The following is a 26,774-nucleotide window of genomic DNA, read 5'->3' on the forward strand; positions in this document are numbered from 1 at the left end:
ATTTCATGCACTCAATCCAGTAGATCATAAGACAAAACGTACATTCAGCTATATTGATGTTTTATAAAAACACCAGGCTAGTCTAGAGGAGGCAGCAACGGACGAGCATTGCCCGATATGCTCCGTGCCCAGTCGGCTGTTTGGCTTCTCCGTGAAATAGATAAGCATGCGTGTATGCAGTACATACGTACTGTTGCAGGCAATCTAGCCACACAATTCTGTGCATATCGGCTTCAAGTGTAGCATGGATCCGCAAACACATCGAAGTGTTCATCGGGGTTTCGCAAGTGACCCCGAGTCAATCGATTGCCACGGGGAGAGATTCGCTTGGCAGTTGCCTTCGGCACTGCTTTTTCTAGAACTGAGCTTTTCTTAACCGTTGCCCTGCTTGGGTGTAGGCTGCAAGCGCTGACATGACCTGTGCTCGTAAACAGTAATGTCTCCCATTTGCCCCCAATGGCCCCCCAGAGGAGAGGTCCTTGGCCCTACGAAGACAATCACTTCCCTATACACTATATAAATACGCACGATTACCCTCTTTACTGGTACAAAGGCCCCCTAACACAGAAGGAACGCTTCGGCATCGATGAGGAGACAGCGTAATCCACGACCTGCTTTGGGGGTGTGCTTCTGCAGCAACCACCGTGCTGTCTGTCTAGGGATAGCTACGGGACTGATCAGACCCGCTTTTTGGTTTTCTAAAGTATCCCCAAGTGTATATGGCACAGAAGGCTAAGGGCTGCTCAATCCTGAAGGGCTACCCTCATTTCACCCCAAGCCCGTTCCCCCCAGAAGGTCTGCGGGGCCTGCCCCACTCTGCCATGTCTGCAGCGTCCAAGGTCTTCTGCTGTCCGCTCTTCTTTTGGCCTTCGCATTTGTCTTTTAGCGAGCAAAGGTACCACTCTTCAATCACCTCCTCTTAATTAGACCACCGAATAACAACCACAGCCTCGCTCCGCCCCTACCTCCGCCTCCCCGGTGTATGCCGAGAAGTTCTACAGCACTCACTCTCACTGCAGCAGCCAATAGAGTCTTTATTCGCTATCCTAGTTAGCTTGAAAACTTTTTTTGGAGCGAAGGCTGAGGATACACAGCCAGTAATACCCGCAGCAGAAGGAAAATCATCAGCACCAAGATGAGGCTTCTGACCCTCCGCGCGTTCTCTTTGTGTTGCTTGGCATTCCTCTGCATTGCGCTGTGTGTCTCTGCCTGTTCTGGATCTCTTTTGGACATAGGGCGGGGTAGGCGCGGCGGGGGGGAAGGCAGCGGCGCAGGAGACAGCGGCGTTGTGCGGTGTTCGTTCATAGCAGGAACTGGATCCCCCGAGGGAGGCCCGTCAGGGGCACCGCTGTCTTCTTTCTTCGTGCCAGCGAGCGACAGGGCTATGTATGAGGAAGGTCTGAGGGACTACTTACAGCAGATTGGGGCTCAGGCTTCTGAGTTAAGTGTGGTCTGCGCGCCTTATCTGTCGTCGGAGCCACTGACCTGCCAGTTGTGCATGTATAACGAGGTGTCTAGGGACCTGAAGCATGTTCGCCATGGGCAGGTGCTGTCATCCCTCCTCCCGCAGTGTATGCAGGGGGCTTTTGAGCAGGCATTCAAGATGCCCCTGTCGCAGTACCACCCCATCTGCTACCCAGAGGAGAAAACCCAACAAGCAACACAAGACACCAAGCAGCAGCAAATTGTGCAGCACGGAGCAGATGGATCCTGCAGCAGCAACTAAACCCTTCTCTTTTAGCAGTAGCAGTTTCTATCGCTGGAGTCGCTCGCACTATTAGTTGCTGGGGTCGCAATCGCGATCGCCAGTCTCAACTGAGGGCCAAACCCCATGCTGTGCCCCATTCATTTGTAGCTTGGATGCCTACTCATGGGGTTTCTGCGCTTGTCCTTTTTGTTCTGGACACTGCAGAGTGCCACATAATGAAGCACGGTCCTACAGTTCTACAGCTCCGCGCAGGTCGCGCCGAACAAATGCACTGCACTTAAATGCAAGAGCCGACCCAGAAAACCGCACTTCTTTATATTCAAGGATTCTGGGGACTTTTAAAAGCCTTGAATTGCCATAGGCGTACTGTAGTGTTTTTTTGCCGGAAGGTTTGAGGTGTACTTACACAGCGAACTGAAGGAATAGTCGACGGCTTCAGGACTTCCGGTCATCTTCTTTTTAATGCAAGTCTGAGCCGCTTCTCATCCACTTTGCCTAGGAAGGGTGCAACTCCGATGAAAATACACGTAACGCAGTACCCCTAGCACAAATGAATGTTGCGTTTATCGAGCTAGACGCAAATAACGTATGTTGCATACATCTTTAGGAGGCATGTGTTTGTGTAGGTATGGGGCTTTGGATGCTGGTACTGTTGTTGGTATGGGTGATGCATTGGTGAGGCGTTTCTGCATCCTTGAATAGAGCTTTGTGCCATCGTATTCCTTGCTTAGTAGACACAGTGTCTATGCCGTCTCGATCCGTTCCCGCATGATCTGCTAGATGCCCTCAGTTGGGGGCGATCGGGATACGCATTTGGCTTCGCGTGTGAGCACGCTCTGCTGAGATATAGATGCACTTCAACACCACACGTCCATAAGCGCACAGGTTATACGCTTTGGGGAAACACGAATGCATGACAGAAGAGGACAGAGAGAGGAGCCAAATAGTGTCTCGCTCTGTGTAATACAAGTCGAGATTGTACTGAAGAGGAGCATCGTTTATACCATTGCTTATTTCGACGTCTTCCACAGAAAATGGCGCATAATGGTTTGTATGCCAACCCGAGTCAACGTGGTCTATATGGGCATTGCAGGTGGTGACAGGGTCTAGGACGAGTCCCTAATGGAGCTCGAGGATTGGCAAAGAACAGGCCTCAGATTGCGCAATCACTGTGCAGTGGTAGGTAATGCAACATCGACTGCGCACGGTGTAGAACGCAGCGTACGATGAGATGTGAAAAAACAACGAACAAGTGGAACCGGAAAAGGGGCCTGGACGTATAGTCACGATGTGTCAACAGAACAGCGCTTCGTGATTCGTGTGTGGGCTCGCAAAAGTAAGCGTAAGCTCTTTGATGATATAGCGAACCGGGAAAAAATGGAATAAATGCGAAGGATTCCCCTTCGTCCATGTTAAGTTCTCGTGTATGCAAGGGCCCCGGAGGGTCAACGTGGGGCCCTGGCACTGATATCCCTACATCCCATGAGTAGAAGCCCTTGAGAAATATCTACATCTGGACTACTTTTGTCTTTGGTACTGCCCCTTAAGCCAGTGCTACCCCAAACAGGATGAGGTTCTCGCTATAATAGCTTCCGGTCTCTCCCAGCAGCGCGTTGCTTCAGTTAAGTTGCTGCAGCAGCACCATTCAAACCCGGCAAGCGTAAGAATGCCCCCCATGGACGTCTAGAGTCCCAGAAACAGTAGGCCATGAAGCCTCATTGGTCACAGCTCTGGGGTGTTGGAGCAAGTGTAGCGGCCCCTGTCCGCTATCTGCAGGCAGCCCGACCCAGGCTGCAGCCTCTCCTGAAGCAACAGCAGCGGCAGCAACAGCAGAAACAACGGCCTGATGAGCATGTTCGATCTTGTGCTAAAATTCCTTCGCCACCGAAGGCGCATGCACTCCCCTGGAGTCGGCACACGGGAGCCTGTGGCCATGTCAGCGGCCCGCATCTCCCGGCAGTAGCTGGACATCGGCAGCAGCAGCGTGATATAGCCAGTTTTCACCGCGCAATGCGTCAGCTACAGTGGCCTCTCATGAGGGCAGATATGTGCGCATTCTTTGAGCAACAGCTAAAGGGCCCTGCGACGAGCCTGCAGCAGCTGCAGCAGCAGCACGATAAGCAGCAACGGGGTCAGAAACATCAGGAGGGCGTGTCCTTCTGGCGAAGCAGTACTGTTGATGTGGACTGTATGCCGTGGGAACGATTTGTCAGCAGCGAGCAGCTACAAGCCTCAGGGTTTGTCCCCGCAGTCATCAAGGGCCAAGGGCCTTACAGGCGCTGCGCCATCCCGAGGGTTGCCCTGGAAGCCCTCGCCTTCGACGAGGCAGAAGGCCATTTGTCTCTCTGTAAGGATAGAGGAAATGCTTAGGGGCGGTCTCGCAGTCACAGAAATTGTAGCGCCGAAGGCTTGCGTACTGGAGCTCCTTGCTTACGCTTCATGAGGAAGGCTGTGAAGACCAGGGATTTAAATATACTACTTGCGTGGTGCTACGTCTATTTTGGCCTACAGTATTTAGCGCCCGGCTTTTCCGGCTGCGTATGGGGGACCTCATCGAGTGCTGCGTGGCGAAGGACGTGAAGGCGGACCCGTGTGAGCAGTGGGCATGGGGGCTGGGTTTAGGTGGGAAAGTAGCTTTATCTCTGGAGTGGGGCACTTTCAGCCCACTGGTTTGTTTTCATCCCTGTGGTGAAGAGCTCACTTCTCATCCGTAGTCGTGCAAACAGGCGCTTGTATAGGTCTGAAAGCAGGGCGTACATCTTGGTAACGTTTTCTTGCATCGCCCACATTGTATACGTGTACAGCTCTCTGTATTGATTTCAAGCATTCTATACATAGCTATGCTTCTGTATATTTCCAAGTATTAGTTAGTATTTGCGTGCAATTGTATATAGGTGCATGCGTTTGCCCGTACTTTGGATCGCACGTATAGTGATACCCCATATCCCGGTCTGTCAATGTAAACGAAAGCCATGGGGGAAAATAATAGAACTTAGATGGGCACGGCAGGGAAGAATGCTCCGGTAAAACGGAGTAGGACTGCCGCTTTACGTGTGGGTATGCCTTGCGCTTTGTGGTCTACGATTTGGGTTGATATGCAGTGGCACGGCATCTGTATTTTGTGGGCTTTGAGCGACACGTGGAAGGAAAACTCACTGAAGTATCGCTGCCCCTTACCCTTGTTGGACTCCTGGCCTGCCCAGCATATCATAAAGGTAGCTTTGATTCCTAGGCCCTAAGGTTTAACCAACTTTTTGAACGCTTAGCGGCAGACTTTGCGTTTTGTTCTGTGCCGGTGCGGCCTTGGGCCTTCTTTGGGATACACTGCGGCTTACGGCTCGCCGTATGACTCATCTCTTTGTTCGTACTATCATTGCCTCCTCGTCCGTCCCCGCTCACAGCGCACTGGTATTGTAGTATCTGCTGCTTTGGTTTTCGCTTTAGGATACCACGTGGAGCTGGCAAAGCCAACAGTTCCAGTGCAGTTTGTGGGGCTGGAGCCGCCGCCTCCCTTTCTGGTGGATGTCTCGGAATTGGAGTTCACCCCACCTTATAGTGCCATCACGGTGGACTGCCTGGCTGTAAGGCGCGAATCCCCTGTTTTGTGCATTCAAGTAAAGGGCTATGAGCTGGCACTCAGAGGCCGACAAAGAGTCAGATTCGGTGTTTCGAATATCGTAGCCACCTTTGTGCATCAAGACCAGATTCGGATCTTGGGTGTTCTATTTGAGTTATTATTGCGGAAGTCCAATATTAAGCCTTATCGGATTCAGGGCTTAATGTTTGAGTCAGCGACTACTTGGTGTGCCTTTGGCCTCAGAGTCAGTTACCTACGGATGGCACTGCTCGTTTCCCTCCATCTTTAAGTCCCAAGGAGGAGGTAGCGTGGGCATACGAAGTTGGCTCGGTGAGTCTAGGGCTTATTTGTTTCTTGTTGTTCAAGTTAAAGATTCAGTGTCTACGGTTCAGGATATCAAGATGCACTCCCTCCTGTGTGCTAAGGAATCTACTTACCTTGTTTGCTCCTAAATGGCTTGACTGTCTTCTGCTGCTGCGTCTGGGCCCTCTTTCAGCTGCCGGAGGCTTCCCTGCCTCCCGACTGGAAAGATCCTAACTTTATTGACAGGAGAGGTAATATGATGGATGTCTGGTACCACCGCAAGTTCCCTAGGCCTTCCTAGTGTCTCACCCTCTCGAACGTTTCTTTTTCAAAGCCTGTGAACTCTTTACGGGCTAAGAGGAGTGGAGCCTCCGAATTTTCCTCAGGGGCCTCTTCTCTGGTGTAGGAGATTGTTCAGTCATCAACTTTGAAGTAAAATAAAATACAAAAAACTCATTTGAAAGCCCCGTTTTCCTGCATCAGTCCACCTTTCTCATGCCACTAAGGGGGGTTCAGCAGGGCATTGAAAGACTGTTGACACACTGTGAGTTGGTATTCCTAAAGCTTTAAAGGAATCGCTCCTGGCATGCTTAAATGCGCATTATGCTCTCTACACGAGTCCATTGCAAGAGGCAGCACAGATATAGATTGCCAGTGCTCGCCCCATAGAAGGCCGATGATGGTTGAACCCCAATCTTGAAGATGTGCCATTATACTCAAAAATTTCTGGAGGTGTAATATCCAAATTCGATATTTCTCAGCATAAAACTAGTCGGAAACGGGTTCAAGGCACGAATTCTAAATATTGGATTGTAAAATTTGACGCCTTAACGCCCAGGGAGGGAGGCGTAGCGGGCGTAGCCACACCTGGGCAGCTTCTGCTAAACGTTACACTAACTGAAATTTGGAAGAATTGGCCTACTAGGTAAGCTACTTGTGTAAGGCAGCATTATCTCGACTCAGTAAGACGAATCGTTATATGCTTTAAGGTAGATTCTGTGTGCAACTAGCTATTAATACTTGTTCTTGGAGAATACTGGAGAGGCCGCCCCAGCTGTCCTTCATTTTTGTAGAACACCCGAGGGGCGCAGGCAGGGAGGAGAGAGGCCTTCTAAAAGACAGCTTTTTTCCATTGCGCTTGGTTGAGTCTGGAGTAAAGTGTCTCGCTAAGAAGACAGAAGAAGTGTTAGCCTTGGTAACACCACACGGTTCGCTGAAGCTGTGCCCATATAATCCACTGGCTACGAAAAGATTCGATGTTAAATATCTGGAGAACAACTATCTTGCTGTTGTCAATGCATTTGGCGATTCGATTACTTAATGCCCTTCGATAACAGTTTGGAAAAATAAAACTTTTTGGCGATGGAAGCTTAGTGGAGCGCACCGCCTGTAGGAGCGGCCGAGGTAGGCTTGCAGGCCAAGGTGAAGGAGTAGCTCAACAAGTGGCAGAGAGACATGTTCTGTCAGCCGAAGAAATATGTATGGATGCGTCGATATGGGAGTACTGACAGGAACATTAAAAAGGTCAAAGGACGGGCAGCTGCTTAATGACTTCGACGGCCGGGTGGAGATATACCTTGCTTTTACTACCCAGACAAGAAAAGTTGTGCTCCTCACAACGTGCTTATTGAACGGACGAGTGCCCAAATGGTGGCTGTGTCTATTCAATGCAATTCGCGTAGCTGTAAGAATACTACAGTTTACGCCATCATAATGCCCCTGAATCATCGGATTATGCCGAGGTCAGCTTAGAAGCAAGCTTTGATAGAGCTGCGAGAGCTCAAGCAGACGAGTTTATCAATAGGCTTGTACAAAGAGAAAGGTAACACTTTGCATTACTAAAGTCACAGAGGAGAGGAATAACTGTATATAAGTATTTTGTTTCTGGTCGTCCTGCAGTGTCGCGCGGGAAATTCACAGAATGGGCGCTGACTCAGTGGCAGACAGCTGGCCCTAGGGGTTACCACAAAGCATGCAATACTTAAGGACTTAAAGGCAATTCAGTGCAGCTTCTAATTCTTTGGCTGAATGATAAGAGTAAACTCCGAACTTTGAAACTATGAATGTTGGCACTCTGTAAACGTTACCTAGCCTACAATCTAAGTTGGACCGAGAATAAAAGACTGAGAGAGGCAGCGCTCTTAAGCAGCCCCAGAGAACCACAAACAAAAAGAATGGTCTGTTTGTGGAAAGCTTATTTTGATAACTTGGAACTAAAACAGCATGCAACAAACCAAAGGATTTGGACAACTGGACTGGGCCTCGCGGGAGCAGGCTGCTTGGTAAGCAGACGTGCATCGGAAAACTGAATGCTCCCAATTAGGGTGCAGCGCATTGAAAGAGTCGAGAGGGGAAAGCGACACTTGGGAGCCCATTACCGGTTAATATTGTGCTGGTGCACATTCACGCCGATGGCCAACCATTGCTGGGATAACTTGGCACTGGATGCACAACGGATGTATTATCCGAGGAGATGGCGCGGATTGCAATCTGCCGGTCCGCGCGTTAATGTACCTCCTAGGAAATAAGTTTGTTGGGGGCAGGCACAATGCAAGGATTCCCAATGCTGCAGCAATCAAAGCTGACTTCAAATCTGAATCGGACCCTATAAGCATAGCCTGTGACTTTAATGCTGAATTCGTACATGACGTAATCTTATGTATACCGTAGGCAGCCCAGTGGAAAGCGCGCATGCGGAAACGGGAGTAACACAAGGAACCGACCCCTAGTATTATCAGGAGCGCTCGTTCCGTTTGTTGAGAGTTAAGTAGAGTCGGTGAACAAGGTGAGGCATACTCCGTACTGGCAATTCAACAGAGCAATATGAGGCAACAGAGCTGAGCATGCAACTCATCTTATTGGCTCCGCGTCTTGTTTGATAGTAAGCACTTTGGCTGAATGGTTCAGCGAAGGAACATCAAGAATGGACGTATATCAAGTTCTGGGATCTGCTGCATAATGACGAGCTGCATATACTTTGGTCACCCACTTGTCGTCGAGTGCACCTCATTGAGATAATTCTTAGGTCAGCTCCAAGCTATGCTGTGTAGTATCAAGAGGTGCGACAGTATCAGGAAAAGGCAAGGCGGCAGGCTGAGGACTTGCTTACAACAGGAATAGCTCAACACTCAGCCGGCACCGTTGGGCATGAACCGGTGTTGGTGCCGTAAAGCTACGAATGACGATGCACACGTGATGGATTCAAGTAGCTGGAAAAAATCAGTGTGGAGTAGAACACTTCGATGCCTCATTATGCTGAAGTGTAAAACTAGCTACACGAGCCAACTGTCTACTCCACATCTAACTTGGCAGCTGTCTTCTTGCAGACTTCCATTAACCCAGAATACAGGCCCGAAGCAGCGCTCCAAACTTGTTTTTGGTACTTCTGAAAGCCTATACAGGAGGAGCGGGAGCCTGCTCACATTAACAACGTGTCGAACGTCATGAAAAACGTTCACGAGCACCTGCATCATCCACGGGGTGTTCTTTAGCCGCTATAGCACCAGCAATGGTGTGTGAAGGCACGCAAGTGCTCGTGTTCTACCAGAACGATTATTTAGAGGATTTTATGCTTCGGCTGCATAAATCGGGCCAGATCCAACGAAGTCGAGGCAGTCAAGCCGTCTTCTGTACCCTTACCTACCCGCGAAAACGTTAGGAGGTTCTATTTACTTGCATCTTATTGCCCACCTTTCATACCTGAGCTTGCTCGGAGTGCCGCTCCTTTGACTGATTTACTTGTGAAAACGCAGTTCGTGGTTAGGACGAACGAGGCTTATGCCGTAGCAAAGGAGCATAAAAGGCTTCTTAGTACTCGCCGCTACCCCCGCGGACCGATTGTGGGTGCCATATCTTCCCAGCAGCCGATGTTAGTGATGCAGCGGTGGGTGCAAAAAGCCTGCGACAGGCTACCGCTTTATCAAAGCATCACGCTATTGCGTGTTACCTTCATCGCTTCAACAAACTTGTGCAGCTGCATCCGTTTTCGGGAGAAGAGCTTGATGGTGGTTGGCGGGGGAATGAAATTTTTTGGCTGTGGATATGTGAATATTATTGTGCTGTCCATACAGACCATGAGATTTCAGTGTTTCTGTGGAATAGTTTTCAAATTCGTGGTAGTCCTCAAATTGTTCCCTGGCGTGGGTGCCTCCTGCGTTCCAACTGTACAGTGATTTATTTTAAGGGCATTAACAATATGCTCGCCAATGCGCCCTGGACACCTTGGTGGTTCACTGTTGTGCAGCGCCACCGCTCTTGTCTCTTACGATTCATGACTTCCATAGACAATGCTTGCGTCCTATGCTCTTGATGTACATCCTTCTTCCAGTATTATCAAAATTCAGAATGGTGAACGGGTGAAGCATCACATGTTGAGGATGCCGTTCTATGTTGCGAATTTAAGGGAGGACACAGGCTTTGGTACATTCCAACCTCTCTTCGCAGTGTCATTTAGTGCGAAGAAATGATCATGCTTTTTCGGGCCAACGGTAAACTCACACTGCAGTGAAAAATGCCTAACTCTTATTTTGGTGGCCTGGTTTGTCCCGACGCAGAGGTGTTTGCACTAGAATGACCACATGTTCAGCACCTGAAACTGCACAATTATTCTAAATCCAGTTTGTACAAAGCGGTTCGGTACCTGGAGGGACAATGATCTCACTCACGACCTGATCTCACTCACGACCTCATCGCTGTACCATCGGAGGGTAAGGGTCAGGACAGCATCTACCTGGTCGTCGACCGACTCACCAAATATGCCCAATTTATATTTGATGTACTTCTATCGTGCCATAGGTAGCTTGGACCAAAATCATTCTAACCTGATGTATGAAGGTTCACGGAATAGCCAGGAGGATCATTACGGATAGGCAGGCAAACATTTTAGTGCGTTCTGGCGGCTCTTTGTGACCCACCTGCACATCTACCAGATCTGGACTACTGCTACTCTTCCTCAGCCAGATAGACAGACAGGGTGCGACACGCTCACTCTTCCGCAACACATATGGCGCTTCACTTGCACAGATACGACTGCTTGGCTAGAGTCTCTTCCTTGTGCTTAGGGCATTTATGATAGGCGATTGTACATGCATCTGTCTACTGCTCTCCCTCGTCCAGGTCTAAACTGACGAGCGCTTCTGCGATCCAAGCCTAAATCTGGTGGTCCAGGATAAGTAGGCATTCTAATCAGCCGAGAACCGAGAGAACAACCGGCGAGTGCATGAAAATGTATGCACAAATAAGAGCAAGTTTAATCCGTTATTCCGACAAGCGGCGGTTAAATGAGTGTTTTGAGCCGACAGATTTGGTTTTATGACATGCAGCGGAGGGTGGCCAGAAGAAAGCGTTTGCCGCCAGGTGACCAGGACTTCTTGGGATTCTTGCGCGAATCAATGCTCGTTTTCTACCGATCTCTCAGAGACTTCGTAATACTACAGAGCTACCAAAATTGGCTTTCTAAAGAAGTTTCACAAGTTTTTTTTGGCTCGCGGATCCAGCTGGGGGAGCTGGTGATTCTTCTGGAGACAAAGGATCCACATGAAGCCATAGAAGTGGCGAATTCCAGGCCTATTGAGCTTTGATGCACCTTGCGTGGTGGAACTGCTGAACGGGCGTATTTTCAATACCCTCTACACATTTTGCGTGTACGCTTTCTCGTAGGAAGAGGCTCACAAATCGTAGCGCTTCTACGACGAGTCATCGTGCAGCAGTGTTGATGTGTATTCTGGTCCTTCTTTCGTTGTTGGCTTGTGTGTGCATCTTGCCTCTCTTGAATCAATTATTGTCCGACGCACCTGTTTAGTTGCTCACTGGCTCCCTTCTGCACGTTTATACTGCACTGGGGAGAGGCGAAAGGATGGGGACTCTTTCGCTGGCTCGCAGGTACTTTGTTTAGACGGACAGATATGGAACAGGAGAACGCATGCTTCCAAATGCTAGCAGGTTCTGCATAAAACGCTACAGCTGAGCATGTTTTATCACACTGATTACATATACAGTAAAAGGAAAGAGCGAAAACCTTGAATCCTTGGTTTATTTCGTCCTGATTCTTATTTATCGCGGAGTCCGGTAAGTTCTAAGCAGTGAGGCATAGAGTTGGACTAGATGCTGTGTACGACTATATATGAATAACCAAAATGTTCAGGCGTTGGGGAAATGCGCAGTCCAGCTGTTCCTCTTTCTCCGTATCGGGAGCTTTGGGGAGTGCGGGGCAAGCTAAGGGGGAAGCTCTTTCGGGAAACACTAAATACCTTTATTATAACTTTGTATCTAGTGTGAAGGTGAGCATTTCTTGAGGAAAACCATACACACAGCCGGACATTCTTGTTAGCTGCCTGGGGTCGCATAAGAGATCTGGCTTCCTCGGCCCCTCATTCACCGTCCACCGAAGACTGTGGGCTAGGGCTGGTTAACATTGCCCCGACACGCATAGTGCCTAAATTTCAACATGATTATTTCTGGTCACACATAGCCAGACACATTACGCTCATTTGCTGTTGAAAATTCAAATATTCCGATCTTTGCGGACGCCTCACCAGTAGGTTGTCTGATCGCTGAGTCGCCGCCAAACTAAAGAACACCAGAAGTAGCACTTTGGCTTAGACCAGATATGAATATCTGGCAAAGCAGCTGCTGCTCTCCTCTGTGGCTTTGATATTTGAAATTTCATCCTTCTAAAGATACAAATCTATTAATAGACTTCCCTACTTGAGCTCTGCGCAGCTCTGTCATAGCTTGCTTGCAAGCTGCTCTCAACACAAACCGATGATCAGGGCTGGTATGAAAGGTTGAAATGTAATACCACTACAGATAGGCGAATTCCTCTGTGTAAGTGCAGACAGTATTGGCATGCTCCTGCAAGCGACGAACATGCTTCAAGGGTCTCAATTTTGTCATTGTGTGAGTAGTAGTAAGCGAGGTCCGTCTCCTGCGAGCTGATGAAGTTTTAGAGTAGTTGTTCATCCGTATGGCCATCACAACTTTTCGGTGAGCACCACCACACGGACGCGACCATACATTTTATCTCTGATGACACAGCATGCCTTTGGAACAGCTCCGGAGCTATTCCGTTCACATAAACATGCAAGCCTGCCTCGGCCGCTCCTACAGGCGGTGCGCTCCCGTCAACGTCCATCCCCAGAAAGTGGCTTTCCCTGGACTGCTGCCAAAGTGCACTACGCAATTGGATTGCCAAGTGAATTGCACCCAACAAGACAGTTGTTCTACAGATATTTGACATCCCATGTCTCACAGCCAGTGGATGAGCTGGGCACAGCTTCAATGGACCCTGCGTTGTTGTCAAGGCTAACACTTTCTGTCTCGCGGAGACACTTTACTCCAGACTCAATATGAACGTAACAGAAAGGCAGCGCAGGTAAGAAAAAGAGCAGTCTCTTTACCCAGCCTACGACGCTGAGCGGTCCGACATGGGAAACAGATAAGGTGCTCGTTTCTGGACCCTCCAGGCACTCATCATATGTCCCTAATTGCGTGTAGGAAGGAATCATCGCAAAAAGTACAATGCATCTTATCGTGTTCAGGTAAAACTGCCTTGCACAAGATGCACAAACAGCCGAACCAATCGGTAAAGTTTTACTATTTTTTCTTCAGATTAATCCAAAATAGTAAGAAAAACCTAGGTGTTGGCCAGCCGGCTACAGTGCTTGTTCGCAAAAGCCCGCATTAAGACAGTGAGTGCGATTTTCCAGCATTTAAATTAAAGGCTTTCCCGAAAATTTAAGTTATGAACTGGTCAGAGCTCTCGAGAGAGGACTGCATAAAAACCTAGTAGCGGCAATGTCTTTTTCAACGCAAGTGAAAGCGCTGCTTGGATTCTTTAACCCAGCAGTCGTATGCTTCCCATCTTTCACTAGCCACCGAAATTGTTACGAGTGCTTGTCCTTACCAAAAGGCGACTTACGAGAGCAGAACCTTCCTAAATGTACTGCCTTGCCTACAGCGTTAATCAAGATCGCTAAATCTATTGGTTGGCACAATTGAGCTACCTTAGGCATGCATATGTCGGAAGATCACGCAGGGGCAAGTGGCGAGAAGGTTTTGCAAGTGTGAAGAAAGCTTGACTACAGTTCTGATTCAGTCAAAGCTCTACCTTAATTGTGTCTCGCCTGATATGTACACAGTTGTGATGCAAAGGTAGGGTTTAGTAAGTTGGTGGTGATCCTAAGAGGCTATTTATGTAGGTACATGCGAATTCGATTGCTATCCAAAGCATATATGATTACCAACACAGCATTGTGATAACTCGGAGTCAAAAACTTGAGAATTAGCATACTATATTTGGTATTTGCAGTGTGAATATGCCCAGAATCGGGTAGGGGACGCATGAATTCCCCAATGCAGCGCTCCATCAAAGTTCTCCCTCAAGGTGACCCTCCTGAACTCAGTAAGGATTTTTAAAAACAGTTTACTGCATTATCTCCATTTTGGTGTATGCTTACTTTGTATGACCCTATAGGCTGTTCTTGCCTGTGGGCACCAAGGGCAGATGGCTTGCACGCAAGTGCACGGTGTGAGCACTGTGAGCGGCTGCTCGCGCCCATACACAACAATTTCGCGCAGTGCTTACAACGTAGATTCTTATTGCACGGAGCTGGACATATTACTGGAAACAATTTCGAAGGGAACAACAAACGTACGGTTCGTGGTTAAGACCCGCTGTTGATCGTCTTGTAAGCACAGCTTGTTCCCCACCGATGTACAAGCACCTTTGCTGGTATTGTCGCTATAACAGCTAGAAACGGGTCAGCTAGCTGATTCAAGAAGTGCTGAAACGTATACTAAGAATTCGAAACAACGGATATTTGGAAAATATGGCTGTCTGTAGAGATGGGGTCTCGATTCGCGTGCAGCCCCTCAAGCGCTGGTACGCAAGGAGGACGACCGTATTTCGTGGAAAACGTAATCTCACGCCATCCAGTGTAACCTGCCGACTCACCGCTCAGTAATGCATTAGGAAGAGCTTCTTCAGATAAAATTGTGGATACTTCTTCAACCCTACTTCTTGCATGCAAACCGTATTCGGACCTTTTCAGCATGTATTTCAATGGCCGCACGACGAACGTTTCGTATACCGCATGGGTTTCGCTGTTCCCACTACCATTTTCAGCATTTAAGGCTGGTATTAAGATTTAGGCTTTGATGGGACCATCAATTGGCTAATTATAGTGGATTAGGTGTGAAGGCTTGTGGAGTACCAACGGCTTAGCCCAGCATGGTACAACTCCAAAGGATTTTGTCTCGCTCTGTGGCAGTACGGCAACATACCACACTTTCCCGGAGCGCTGCCACTAACGCAAGCTCATTACCTTCTTATTACTTGTAATTATAACGTGTTAGGGGTTTTTTCTCTGTGACTGTCGTAAGCGCACAGTTCCGCATGCTGCCAGCCCTGTGGCAGCAGAATCGACTCGTGGCGGCTAGCCGCCCTTCTTTTGGTTTTATACTTTCCCTGCTCCCTTCGTCTCTATTATTCCCAAAATTCGGCATATAACGCCCTAAAGATTGCTTGGTTTTTCGCTTGTCCCTACTCTTCCCTCGGTTTCTTGCTGCCACCAGCCGAGAGTGATCCGTGGTCCAGTGTTCAGGTGCTGTGGGATGTAAAGAGAGATATTCACCTTGTTCTTGAATGAACCCGTACTTATGACGAATGAAGCCGTAGACGGGAATCAGAGGCCGAATTGCAAGGCACACACTTCGGAATTCTCAGCATGCCATCTGGTCCGTTGACGGCGGGATGCCACATCCCCAATCTTAGAACGTCAAGTCTCGAAGCAAATATTACCGAGTAGCTTGAATTCGGCCTTTTCTCTCCACCTTCGTCCTCTACTTGCTACTCTAAGGAGCTTTTTTGGACCAAAAGTTTTGCCCGCGGAGCATACCCGGCCAGTGAAAGCCATACGCTTCCTACTTTGTAAAAGTGCCGAGAGCGCATGCTCCCATGCACTTCAGTGCAGGGACACCTGACGCTTTTTGATATGCTATCATACAGATAATGATTTCGTCCTCTTTTACGGTAGTTCCTGCTTCATCGCTTCGGCTTTGATGCAGACACCGCCAAAAAGGGAAGCCTCAGTTTGCGCAACCCACTCATTTGGGTGCTTCTTGACATCAACTGGCTGCTACTTCTGTGGATCATCGGATTGAAGAAGAGCTTCCTGACTCATACTGAGCGATTAGGTGCTCTGTAACTGTGGGGTTCCTCTTAGGCGTCGCTACCGCAATTCGCTTTCTCGTGCCTTCTGAATGAGACTGACAGGCTGGTCCCGCCTGATGCCAACTCGGCTACATGCACCACTACCTCGATTCCTTTCGATTTCTTCTGTGGGCCTTGTCGTTCCTGCTTGCTACGGACAGTGCATTGGATTCATCTAAGGTGTAGGCTGAGCTGAGGAAAGAGCACGATGCCCCTCGCTACGGACTGCCTCGGATTTCTAGGGGTTTCCTTTCTCCCTGTACTTGAAGGACTGACAGGGCAGCGGAGGAGAGGCACGGGAAGACGAACTTACCGCCGGGCCGTGAGAGACTTTCTTGGCCTCGTTCTGCTGGTGTATACCTCCTTGACTTTCTGCCTCCGCATGTCTGACACTACTGAATCCAAGGGAACGCTACGCCCTTCAGAACACTCGCTTCTACAACAGGTGGAAATCGGTGAGCGATCGAACGTATGAGACTCTGAGATTCTTTGCTTTGTTCTGCCTCAAACCCATATTAGTGCTTCCGTCACCAGACAGATATGATGCAGCCGATGTGGACGGTTTTAAGTGTTTTTGTTGACTTTTGAGTTGCACACATTGAACTTCCCCCTGCGCCTTTGTGTATGTTTCATTGCTTTTTGCATTCAATTTGTTGGTTTTGGGGTGCGTGCTTATTTGATATGTATTGCTTATCTGTCTCCTGGTCTGCCTATCTGTCTAGGCTTCCATGCTCTGTGGCCTACACCACTAGCCGGACCCGTGCTGCAGGATTTCCTGTGTTGCGCCACCTTCTTCTTACCCCCTCCCGCATCGCGTTGTATTTCTCTGTCTGTGCAGTACCTCTGCTGGCCTTTAAGTCCGTGTTTCTTTACACATTGGTTATGCCGTGGGGTTTGTGTTATGTGAATCCTTCCTTTTATGGTTGTTGTTTGTTCTGTTCGTAGATAGAGAACCTGGACGCGAAAAATGGTTTATGCCTTTCATCATTTTGCTGGCGATCCTGTTGGCGGCCGCTATTGTTGCCCTCTGTGTGCACTGCCTTAACGTCCGGTAATTCTAACAACCAGGCACAGACCCACTATGCCAGACTACAGAGTATCCAGCTTTGTCCATCTTGAAGCCTTACCTGTACTTCTCCGAACATTAACCCTAATACAGCCCAGTGGATACCCCCTACGCAAATTTGAGAATTCAACACCTGTTTCTATGGTCTCTGACGCCGCTTGATGCATGTGCTCCATTATCTTGTGCTTGGGGGCTCTGTACACAGTTCTTTGCGCAAGAGAGAGGCGATTAAGGCGCAACAAGCGGCACCCGAGATTTTTCATAGTTCAGACACCGAGGCCCCAACCCCCAGGGAGAGGAGAGGCATCTGGGAACCTGCGTGAGGATCAGATAAAGAGGCAACTAATATAATGATAAAACGAAACACGATGCAGAATAAAATGTGTGAAGAGAATGAATTAGACACTCAGATAGACGAGCAATCTACTTACTGTCCTTACTCCTGCTGACTGACCGTGGCTACTAGGACTCGAAAAAGAATTGTCTGTGCATGCTTAGTTTGCAGAAGGTGTGTTGCAGTTTCTGAAAATCTGTGCTCCTGCCCATTTCTGTGACTTCTGGCGTGCATCTGCCTCCTTGCACAGCAATAAAGGACTACAGCAAGCAGAAGCTAGTAAGAATTAAGAAGCAAGAGTAGCAACAGGGTAGACGTCTCTGGGCTCTCTACGTTTGATATCCACATTGTGCAGTGCTTTCCATTCCCCGTCACTTCCGTGGCGTACTTCTGTTTCCTGCTTTGTTACACTTTATTCTTCACTCTTCATTGTCATATCTGACTGTGGAAGAGTGTGTGTGTCTTTTGTTTTCTTGTGCGTGTTATTTAACTCTCTGGCTGACTACTTTGCTCATGAATTACGACAGACGCTTTCCTATTTTGCTTGCAGGCGGACTTCAAGTGCCCGATAATGCGTACTGACTTCATCCCTCCTGCCCTCACTGTTCATGCTGATCTGCTCCCCGCCTTGCCCCTTTTTAAGCTTTTTTTCTCACCGGTATATGTCCACAGGTCTCCCTGTCCTCTTTGTCTTAGGCGGGTCTTCTTCAGAAAAGCTGCTGCGCAATTAGTGGCTGCCTTCTTTTCTCGTTAAGGCATGGCATTTCTTCTTTTTCTCGCTTTTGTCATTCTAGCGTAGCGAACAGTTGGTCTCGGTTTTATCGACCCTTGTAACCCCCCTCGATTGCTTTGTTGCTCGGTCTTTATCGTTCCCAATATTCTGACTGTTCTATTTATTCATCTAGTGCGTTGTTTCGTGGCATTTCTCCTTGCCAGTTTTTTCGGTTGCCTCCCTCTCGCCCCCCTTGGCACCTGCCACTGTTTCGGTTGGAACAGCACATGCCCATCCTTCGGTGGGAGCTGTGACAAAATTTTCAATTAGTTGATGCACATCACTCTTATACATTGCATGATTATATCGTTTCCTTATCATTATACATATATAAATTGTGCTGTTCCTCTCTAAAACCCGCACCAATGAGGCTTCTCTCCGCATGCATCTTGTATACCAGCACAGCCGCAGCCAACATTTTTCAATGGACCGTGCTCTTCATCTTCAAGTTTTCTTCATGTTGGACCATTATTCAGTCTTTTTGTGTTTCGGATCGACTGATGAAGCTCTTACTCGTGCCTTTTCGCGGACCTCATCTGCTCCTGCAACACCGATACAGCATGAGACACACGGCGGTTACTAGTTTATGAGGGCAGCGCTGACAACTGCTCCACGAGAATGCTCGCCACTTAAGAGCTTTTCAGCACGTTTTTGCTGCAGCAACACAAACAGCAAAATCACGGAAGCAGTAGCAACAGTGCCTACTGCGCTGTTTGAGAAGTTTACAGGCCCACACTGGAAGGGGCTACAGACGAACTGAAGCATCTAGGGTATTGCATTCTGAGTCTGCTCAAGACCAAGAAAACGTTGAGGTGGCAGCTCTGCGGTCTCGCGCGATGAGCATAACAGGGACTAAGGAAGATGCAGGGGGACACACAGGGCGGGGTTGAGGCGGACAGTGGAGGCTGCAGCAGCCATGCTTTCATCAAAAACGATGGCGGTGGTGTGTCTGTGGAGGACCATCCTCTTTTCATTAATCGAGTTCCATCCGAGAAAGACTTCAGGGACAATCCCTTGCTTTCAGCGTTAGCTGCGCTAATTGATGAAGACGAAGAAACGCAACCCGAGCACCAAGGGCCCCAAAGGCGGCAGCGGCGTAAAATTCGCTCCTCACCTTGGACCTCGAAAAGGCGAAATGCAAACGCAATAGATCCCGCTCCAACTGATAGGGGGCCCGGCGAAAGTGTCCGTGAAGTCGGAGGGCATAGGGCCGGTAGCTACTCAGCGGTTGAGCCCCTAGGCAGCAGTTCGTGTGTCTCTGATCCTTCTGCTGGCCGTGGAGGCCAGAGAGAGGAGGGTAGGGAGTCTGACAAGGGACGGCAGGAGTTGCGCGTTCCCCATCAGCAGCAGTACGAGGGGCGTGGGGATATGCAACCGCAGCAGCAGCCCGCAGGTGCATCCCTTGGGGAGCTGCAGATTTGCATGCGGTTGTTTTCATTGAAATAATGGCACTACCTGCCCTTTGAATGCGTCGCCGCGTCATGGTCGCTTTTACTGCCGAAGAAGATGGGAGCGAAACAGGACGGTTCAATATGTTCCAGTGTCGGTAGCTCCTATTTCTTACGGACCGGGCGGGAAAAGCAGACTTTTGCATACTACCTTCTTTGTCCTCAGATTGTGTTCAGCAGAACGGATGCCTCTGCAGCCACATGTAGCTGTTTGACGGCCTAGACAGAAATGTACCTGTTTTCGCAAATGGCAGAAATATGTAGGGAACGCGGCACCGGAGGATGGGGAAGGCCTTGATTTCCCTAACTTTTTTCTTTGACCTCCACAAGCTGCAAATGGCAAGTTATGCTGCGTTTTTTGTTCTGTTTGCCTGGAATAGAGATCGATGGTGCAGCCCAGTCGAGTGCTGCTCGCAGTAACACATTGATCCTTATTTATTGAAGGCAAACCGGCCACTTCGTTCATGTGTGCTAGTTGACTGTAATGAAGGGGCCAAGAGTCTATCATTCACAGGGCCCGTTGGGCGAAAACGCCCTCTCTAGCTAGCTTATTTTTCTCCCTAGCGCTGTTCGCCTCGATAGCTGCAAGCCAAGCTTCACAAAAGGCTGCTGTTGCTGAATGGTTAGAATTTGCCATTTGAGGCCCGACAAACAGATTTACAGCAGTAGCTAGGGGGGATCAAGGGTGAAGGCATGTGCTCTACCATCTCTCATGGTGACAGAGAAATGGAGTTGAAGGCAACCGAGAGAGATGAAGCCACAAATAATACAACTTGTTTCTGGGGAGAGTAAACTTTAATCTGAAGCTGGATTTTGCCTCCGAGGTGTTCTGACGCATGAGGCACGCGGTTACTAGTGTCCACGTCGGCCCCCAAACCGGTAGTTGTCTCCTCGTAGGTACTGCATTTTACGAAGCCTTCAACACTACGCTTTCAACAAAGCATGGGAGGGGGAAAAGAAAGACCCCCGGCCGCTCTGGCTGAGGATGATAAAGGGAGCTCGACTCTAACATGTCAGATAGCGTGGGAGACTCAACCTCCAACATGAAATGGCACCTTCCTGCTTTCAACTGTCTGTCGGCATGAAACACGTGCGGTATGTGAAAACAGAATAGCCTAAGTTGAGGGACGAGGCTACTTGCTGCCTGGCTGAGGGAGAGGCTCACCTTGAGGGAACCTTTTTAAACCCTCAGCAGAGAAGTCCGCTTGGTGTGCAAGGGTTATGCGGTGGAAATGCATATAGGGAAGATAAAACTCCGGCTCCTCCTTCGAGAGCTGGCCGAGGACTTCGCAAGAAAAAGGATCTAAATCTGCAAATCGGCCTGCAGCAGGTGGAGTAGGCAGAGGCGGCAGGGTCGGCTCACCCCCATGGCATACGCACATGCCACTTAAGAAAGCTCTGTAATCTGTACTTCCATCACATTCCTGCCTGTGAGGCTCCCTGGGCTGCTGCTGCGGTTGCGCCGCGTAGCAGCTTGTTGCAGCGTCCCTCCTGTGACGCTCCACCTCCTCGCTACCAAAAACCAAGGTGTCTATCAATGCGTTGAGGGAGTCAATTATTATATTTCCTGTTGCAGTGGTGGGAGCGGGGGCTGTTTCTTTGTATTCTCTCAGTTCGACCTTACGTGGTCTCAGGGTGGCTCCCTGCTGGACCAGGAAAGGTGGTTCCCCCACCCGAGTTCCCTCCTCCATATGAAGGGCATCACTCATTTCCAAGATATATGGCTGTAGTTAGGAGTTGTCAGATAAGGGGTGGTGTGTGAGCGGCTGTGCCAAGGAAATGACCAGTGGTTTGCTCTTCTCAGAAGAAATACAGCGAAGTATCCGATGGGTGGAAGGGCTCATCACAGGACAAGAGGCCCCTACAGGCCCTAATTCTACGGCAGCTTGACGAGTGCCTGCAGCACTGCATGAGTTGGGCGGAGCCACTGAACGCAGAGCGGTCTACGCAAAGTAGCAATGAACGGTGCACGGGCATCGAGAGGAAGTAAAAGTTGTGGAATACAGCACAAGTCCGAGCTCATTTAAAAATCATAGCGGCAAACTGAAGTCTTACTTACAAGTGCAGGATGAAGATAAATTAATGTTCTGGCAATATGAGGGGTAGGCAATGCCTTCCGGCTAGTCTTCCGCCTCGTGCAGTCGAGTGACAGACGCGCCACCGTTGAGCGACATCATACAACGTCTGCAGATACCCTGAGTATTCCGTTTGTCATTCGATGTATAATTGCCGTTAGATGAGTGAGGCATTTGCTCATTTCGTGGTAACTGCTGCTGAAGGTGTAAAGGGGCGATCACACTTGCGGATCGTGTTGTTTTGGCAGCAGAAACGCATTATCCCAAGAAGTTTTTAACCAACTCACATCATAGCTTGTTATAAACGGATTTTATCTGCCCATTAAAGCTCTTAGCTAGTGGGCTTGCCTGCAAAAACCGAGAACTTTTGGAGTTCGACACTGTGTCAATTCGCGCATCTCATGATGCTTTCAATTTAGTGCCAAAAATGCGCGAGACGAGGGGATGTGCGTCATCTGAGGAGCCAAAGGGCAGGCATCTAGGAGTGTAAATCCTTGGAGTCGCCAAAGCATTCAAACTTTGTGAAACTTTGGGGCTACCCACTGACAAAAACAAGTTGGGTTGAAGAAAGGATCCAACTCCATGAAGAAAAACACATAATGGTGAAAATTGATCCCAAAGATGAGCTTTGTAGTGGCAGACAAGCACCTTTTTAATGGTGGACTTGAAAACCTAGAATCGACATAATATCATCAGCTACTTCTCAAAATATTTTAATCCAAAGAAGGCTCTTGAACACGTATGGCTGAGACTTTCAATTATTGCGAACTACACAGCTGCCAAAAGTTCTAAGATCAGAGTGGTTCTCCTTCGCACGCAATGATGATATGTTTTGGGCGAGTTTATCTCTAATGAAGCGCAGTTTCCTGCATGCTTTTTCGCGAGGAGTTATGCTCTCTGTTTTCGATGCTATACCAACATATCAAACTTGATATGGGAGCTAGCGACGAGATGACCCGATATGTAAAGCTAGCTAAAACATGCTCAAGTACAAGTTCACGAAGAATACAATACCACACACGAATTCCTCGAATGCAGATAATAGGTCTATTATACAAGACCCGAGAGCTTAATAAACGTGGCACTAGGCGTGTACGAGTATCTATTGCAATTATCTGACTGGCATGAATGTTCTCCTCAATTCCAGGTGGCTGCATATACAGTTGAAACTGGCTGAGGCGGGGAGCCGTGGAGAATTTATTGATTCTTATTGACAGACCATAACATTGGTCAGTGAGTACCTGTACATTATTGCATTCAAATAATTATTTCCTGATATATGCCCTTGAGTAAACATGGAAGGTCATTTTCACTTTAGAGCGAATTTTCAACCCCCCTGGCAAAAGCGGATAGATTCCTATAAGACTGGAAAACTGACACTAGAGAGTCGTAGCCCTGTTGGAATGAAGCGCGCATTCACAACTACGGCCACTGACCAAGGCAACAATCCACGAACTGACGCCCCGAAGCTTCGAGAGGATATGTGTGAATCGAAAGAAACCAGTGCTAACACCGCTCAAATAGTCACGTCGTCTTGCTACAAAGAAGAAAGCATGCAACATTACTCAGCTCCAAAGCTACCCGCTTGCTATGCCATCAGCTTTGCAAACAAAAACCAGCCTCAGGTCACCCCTTATAAGGTTCTGTACTGCAAACGCTCCCTGAAAAAGCACAAGACATACCAGTACGTGCATTGTCAGTTCCTTCTTCGTATCTGCAGCCAAACCAGCCGCAACTGTTAGTGACGGGATACTGCTCTCAAAGCCTCTCCATTCAATTCTTCTGAATGATTGGGTAAACAAAAAGCTCAGTCAAAATCGCAGAAATACTGCAACAGAAATATTTTGGATTCCAGGGCGCACCTGTTACGAAATCTCAGTTGCGGATATCAGCAGCTCCGCCATACAAAGATTCAGACACTTTTAGTGAGTCCCATTGTGTTTGCTGGTGGCGACAAATACCCCAGCATCTCTTCTTGAACGTGTTGGCAGCTATTGGGGGATTTCAAGGAGAAATATGCAGCTCCCCTCTTGCGCCGGAGGACTTTGTCAGTGGCCGTTGTTTTCTTCAACCCTCCGCAAGAACGATGAATGCGGAGGCCTTAGCTTTGTCGACACCTCGCAGAACAAGTGGTACCCAGGTTCCTGGGTTTTGCCAGCAAGGCCAAACCCCAAGCTGCGAAAACGAGCCCGTAGATGCTCGCGTGGGAGAAGGGGGTGCGAGCGTTCTTTTCTATGAACACTATGATTCTGGGCCTAACGACTGGCAATGTGAAGCGCCACGGAAAGCATCTGAGGGGAGCAACGCTGTTGCATCCAGCGGGCTTGTGCCACTAGGTGAAGACTTTATCGACAAAAAACTCAGACCCCACCAAAAGATGGGACTTCACTGGATGCACTCTCGCATTGCAGCTGGTGGGGGTTGCATTCTAGCAGATACGATGGGCTTGGGGAAGACTCTGCAGGCCCTGGCTCTTCTATGGTCTCTGCTAAGGGAACATGTCGTGCAACACAATGCTGCTCCTTTCAAAACTCTCATTGTCTGCCCCACGAGCTTGAAAACGAACTGGAGGACGGGTCTGTCTGCCATTCATGAACCATTTTGCACATGCACATCCAGGAATGCACATATGCAGAGTTCAAAAAATGGCTTGGAAACAGAATCGATCCCTTGGTAGCATGTGGTGATATTCGGCAGGTCTCTGAAGTGATCCAGACCTTTACCTGTTCAAAACGAGATCAAACATTGATTGCCTCGTATGATGACATCCGGTAGGCCTTGCAGCACATCGCAAAAACACTGTTTAAGGGGGCTTTTATCCGCTTAAACTTGTTTCACAGAAGAGTGGACGTTCCCTGCAGCATTGAATTTTTGGTGTGCGACGAGGGGCATCGGCTACGCTCTTTGCGATCTCAGACCTACATGCAGCTACAAAAGATACGCAGTCGACGCCGTTTACTGCTTTCAGGTAATCGTGAACCCACAAAAGCCCAGCCGTCGTGTCATATGGACAGTCTTTTAGGAACACCTCTCCAAAACAATCTGGTAAAAAATAATACTACTCTGGTTCAGTTCAGCAGCAGACCTGTCCCTCCCATTCTTAGGAAGAGTTGTACAGCTGTTGCCATTTTGTTTGCCCAGGGACTTTGCCGAACGAAAAAACCTTCAAAAAAGTATTTCTTGAGCCAATTATCCGAGGCTGTCGGCCTGAGGCTACGGAAACTGAAGTTATTATTGGTTTGCACCGTACAAATTGGGGGAATGGTGAGAGTTCTGCTTAATACAGCTTTATTGCAGCAAGGCAGAGGGAAGCGGAGCTGATGAGCAACATTGTACGACACATCAAATGCACAGAGTTTTACACAGCGTTCGTGACTAGATGCAACTCTATTTTTCTCAGTCTCATTTCATGTTAAGGAGAACGTCTGAGGTATTGGAGCAACTGCGTGAGTTTGCCATTCAGGTTTCTTGTTATGCAAAAGTTCAGGACCACTTTTAGTCCCCCGGAAACGTGTGGTGACTGTGCATGTAGAGCTGTCCCCAATGCACAAGCTTGCTTACAATGACTTCTGCAAGGAATGCCTTACGCGCCTGGAAGTAGCAAAGACGGACTGCCTTGGCATACTGACGACTTTGCGGTATGACAAAGTGTCACAAGGGCCGACCGTGAAAGCGTGTCAACCTGGCTGCCTTTTCCAGCCGCCTTGTGAACGTTCCGGAGATGTTCGTGACTGATCAATTCGCCTCTCGTGAACTTCTTAAAAATGGAATTCAAGACGAAGAAGACGCAGAGCTTAGTGAGCAGAACATAGCTCTAAGAGGCATTCTACAACCGTCAACCCATCCTGGGTACGCGAGCTCAAGCGCATCTCCCTTGTACTATCTCTAATAGGCTTTTAGCCTACAGAAGCAGTCCAATAAGATGGCTGTCTTGATGCATATTCTCTATAAACTTCAAGAGGACCTGCCTGGAAAGGTAGTGCACCTAGATAGCCCACATTGGCCTTCGAAAGCTCCACCTGCTATTTATTCAGGCGGTTATTGTGAGTAATTCGACAGCGGTCCTGGACAAAGTGGAGTCGCTGATAAAAAAGGAAACGTGGTCGTTTCTGCGTCTTGACGGCTCTACACCACAGCCTCTAAGGGGAAGCATAGTCGATAAATTCAACACGGATTTAGTTACCCGGGTGTTTTTGCTGTCTTCTAAGGCAGGTGGAACTGGTCTCAATCTTACAGGGGCAAATCGCTTGATTCATATGGATCCTGACTGGTAAGACATAGGTTATGTACTCCCATAGATACAGGCATACGCAACGTGCTGCTTAGGAACCCCGCCAACGACCAGCAGGTGTCCAAAACAGCACCTAGCGCAAGAGCGCTCAATTTCAGTTAATTTTTGCCATTAGGCTTTGGCGCGAATCTGGAGGGATGGGCAAGTGATGCCAGTTTACATATACAGATTTGTCGGGGCGGAGACGGTTGAGGTGCAGATCATGAAACGGCAGTTGTTTAAAAGTTCACTGGCAAAGGTAACGAATGGATGCCACCTTTTTTCATAGCTGGCGGGACAAGGAGCCGCACAGACGTTTGTGGATGGAAAGGGAGGAACCAAAGGGCAGTGGCTAGCTGGACACTTAGCTGACCTGCTCAGACCAATTGGAGGTACACTTGCTACACATGCTTGTTCAGTACCCACTTATTATATAGCCCCTCAGAATTTGTCAGCAATGCGGATGATAACAGCAAGCTTATAGGGGCTTTTACTCCAGGAAGTGGCACTCTTCCCGTGTGGCTAGATGGCTTTCATCTTTCCTGGGACGTGCCGATTATCAGAAGAATTGAACTGGAGGTAACCGGGCTTGTTCCTACCATCCTGGCTTTCGCACTCAATATGATGCTAGGAGGATACTCAGTGCATCAATGCTGACTCAGCGAAATGATATAAAGCACATTTTTCCTACCTGCTCCCCAGTTTTTCTCGAATGTTTGCAACAGCAATCGCTGCGGCGATTACCTAAAACTGGTAGACCAACCGGTTTCATTACTGTATTGTCAAAAAGGATACGTTTCTAGTGTGACCTTTTGCACTTTAAAGGAGTTAGTACGGATGGCTTTATCGGCGCCACTCTTAATGGCAGTCGACTCAGCTAGACTTTGACGGGCCACCGTCCCTTTCTGGTAATAACACTAGAAGGCGCCTCAGGCTTCACCATCCTTAGAGAAGCTGATGGTCATCATCTCTAGGGTCATGGTAGCACTCAAGCTGGAAAGGAGTTGCTGC

General features: G+C 48.6%; 5 protein-coding genes across 5 annotated transcripts; 4 read left to right on the forward strand and 1 right to left on the reverse strand.

The window, feature by feature from the left end:
• Positions 1–1,135: 1,135 nt before the first annotated feature.
• LOC34618516 lies at positions 1,136–1,989 on the forward strand. Its single transcript, XM_022731842.2, has 2 exons — positions 1,136–1,715; positions 1,856–1,989. The coding sequence occupies exons 1-2, from the start codon at positions 1,136–1,138 to the stop codon at positions 1,987–1,989; spliced, it is 714 nt and encodes a 237-aa protein (XP_022592001.2).
• Positions 1,990–3,520: 1,531 nt separating this feature from the next.
• Positions 3,521–5,889, forward strand: LOC34618517 (the record flags this gene model as incomplete). Its single annotated transcript, XM_026338205.1, has 7 exons — positions 3,521–3,562; positions 3,686–4,055; positions 4,220–4,300; positions 4,810–4,923; positions 5,153–5,289; positions 5,529–5,615; positions 5,782–5,889. Coding segments are annotated over 7 exons (939 nt in total), but the record flags the coding sequence as incomplete, so codon positions are not given.
• A 5,650-nt stretch (positions 5,890–11,539) lies between these two features.
• LOC34618518 lies at positions 11,540–17,187 on the forward strand (the record flags this gene model as incomplete). The annotated part of the gene is made up of 3 exons (XM_026336882.1): positions 11,540–11,555; positions 16,753–16,849; positions 17,070–17,187. Coding segments are annotated over 3 exons (231 nt in total), but the record flags the coding sequence as incomplete, so codon positions are not given.
• Positions 17,188–20,551: 3,364 nt separating this feature from the next.
• On the reverse strand, positions 20,552–21,127 carry LOC34618520. The gene has a single exon (XM_026336893.1). The coding sequence runs from the start codon at positions 21,125–21,127 to the stop codon at positions 20,552–20,554; it is 576 nt and encodes a 191-aa protein (XP_026192678.1).
• A 1,661-nt stretch (positions 21,128–22,788) lies between these two features.
• On the forward strand, positions 22,789–26,247 carry LOC34618521 (DNA repair and recombination protein RAD54). The gene is made up of 12 exons (XM_026336904.1): positions 22,789–23,133; positions 23,349–24,069; positions 24,129–24,264; positions 24,334–24,461; positions 24,516–24,538; positions 24,598–24,768; positions 24,894–24,956; positions 25,167–25,346; positions 25,528–25,763; positions 25,820–25,841; positions 25,900–26,022; positions 26,053–26,247. Exons 1-12 carry the CDS (start codon positions 22,789–22,791, stop codon positions 26,245–26,247), a joined length of 2,343 nt encoding a protein of 780 aa, XP_026192689.1.
• The last annotated feature ends 527 nt before the right edge of the window (positions 26,248–26,774 follow it).

This window comes from Cyclospora cayetanensis, unplaced genomic scaffold (genome assembly GCF_002999335.1).
Source record: "Cyclospora cayetanensis isolate NF1_C8 unplaced genomic scaffold, CcayRef3 CcayRef3_contig_1, whole genome shotgun sequence".
In the NCBI taxonomy this organism is placed as follows: domain Eukaryota; phylum Apicomplexa; class Conoidasida; order Eucoccidiorida; family Eimeriidae; genus Cyclospora; species Cyclospora cayetanensis.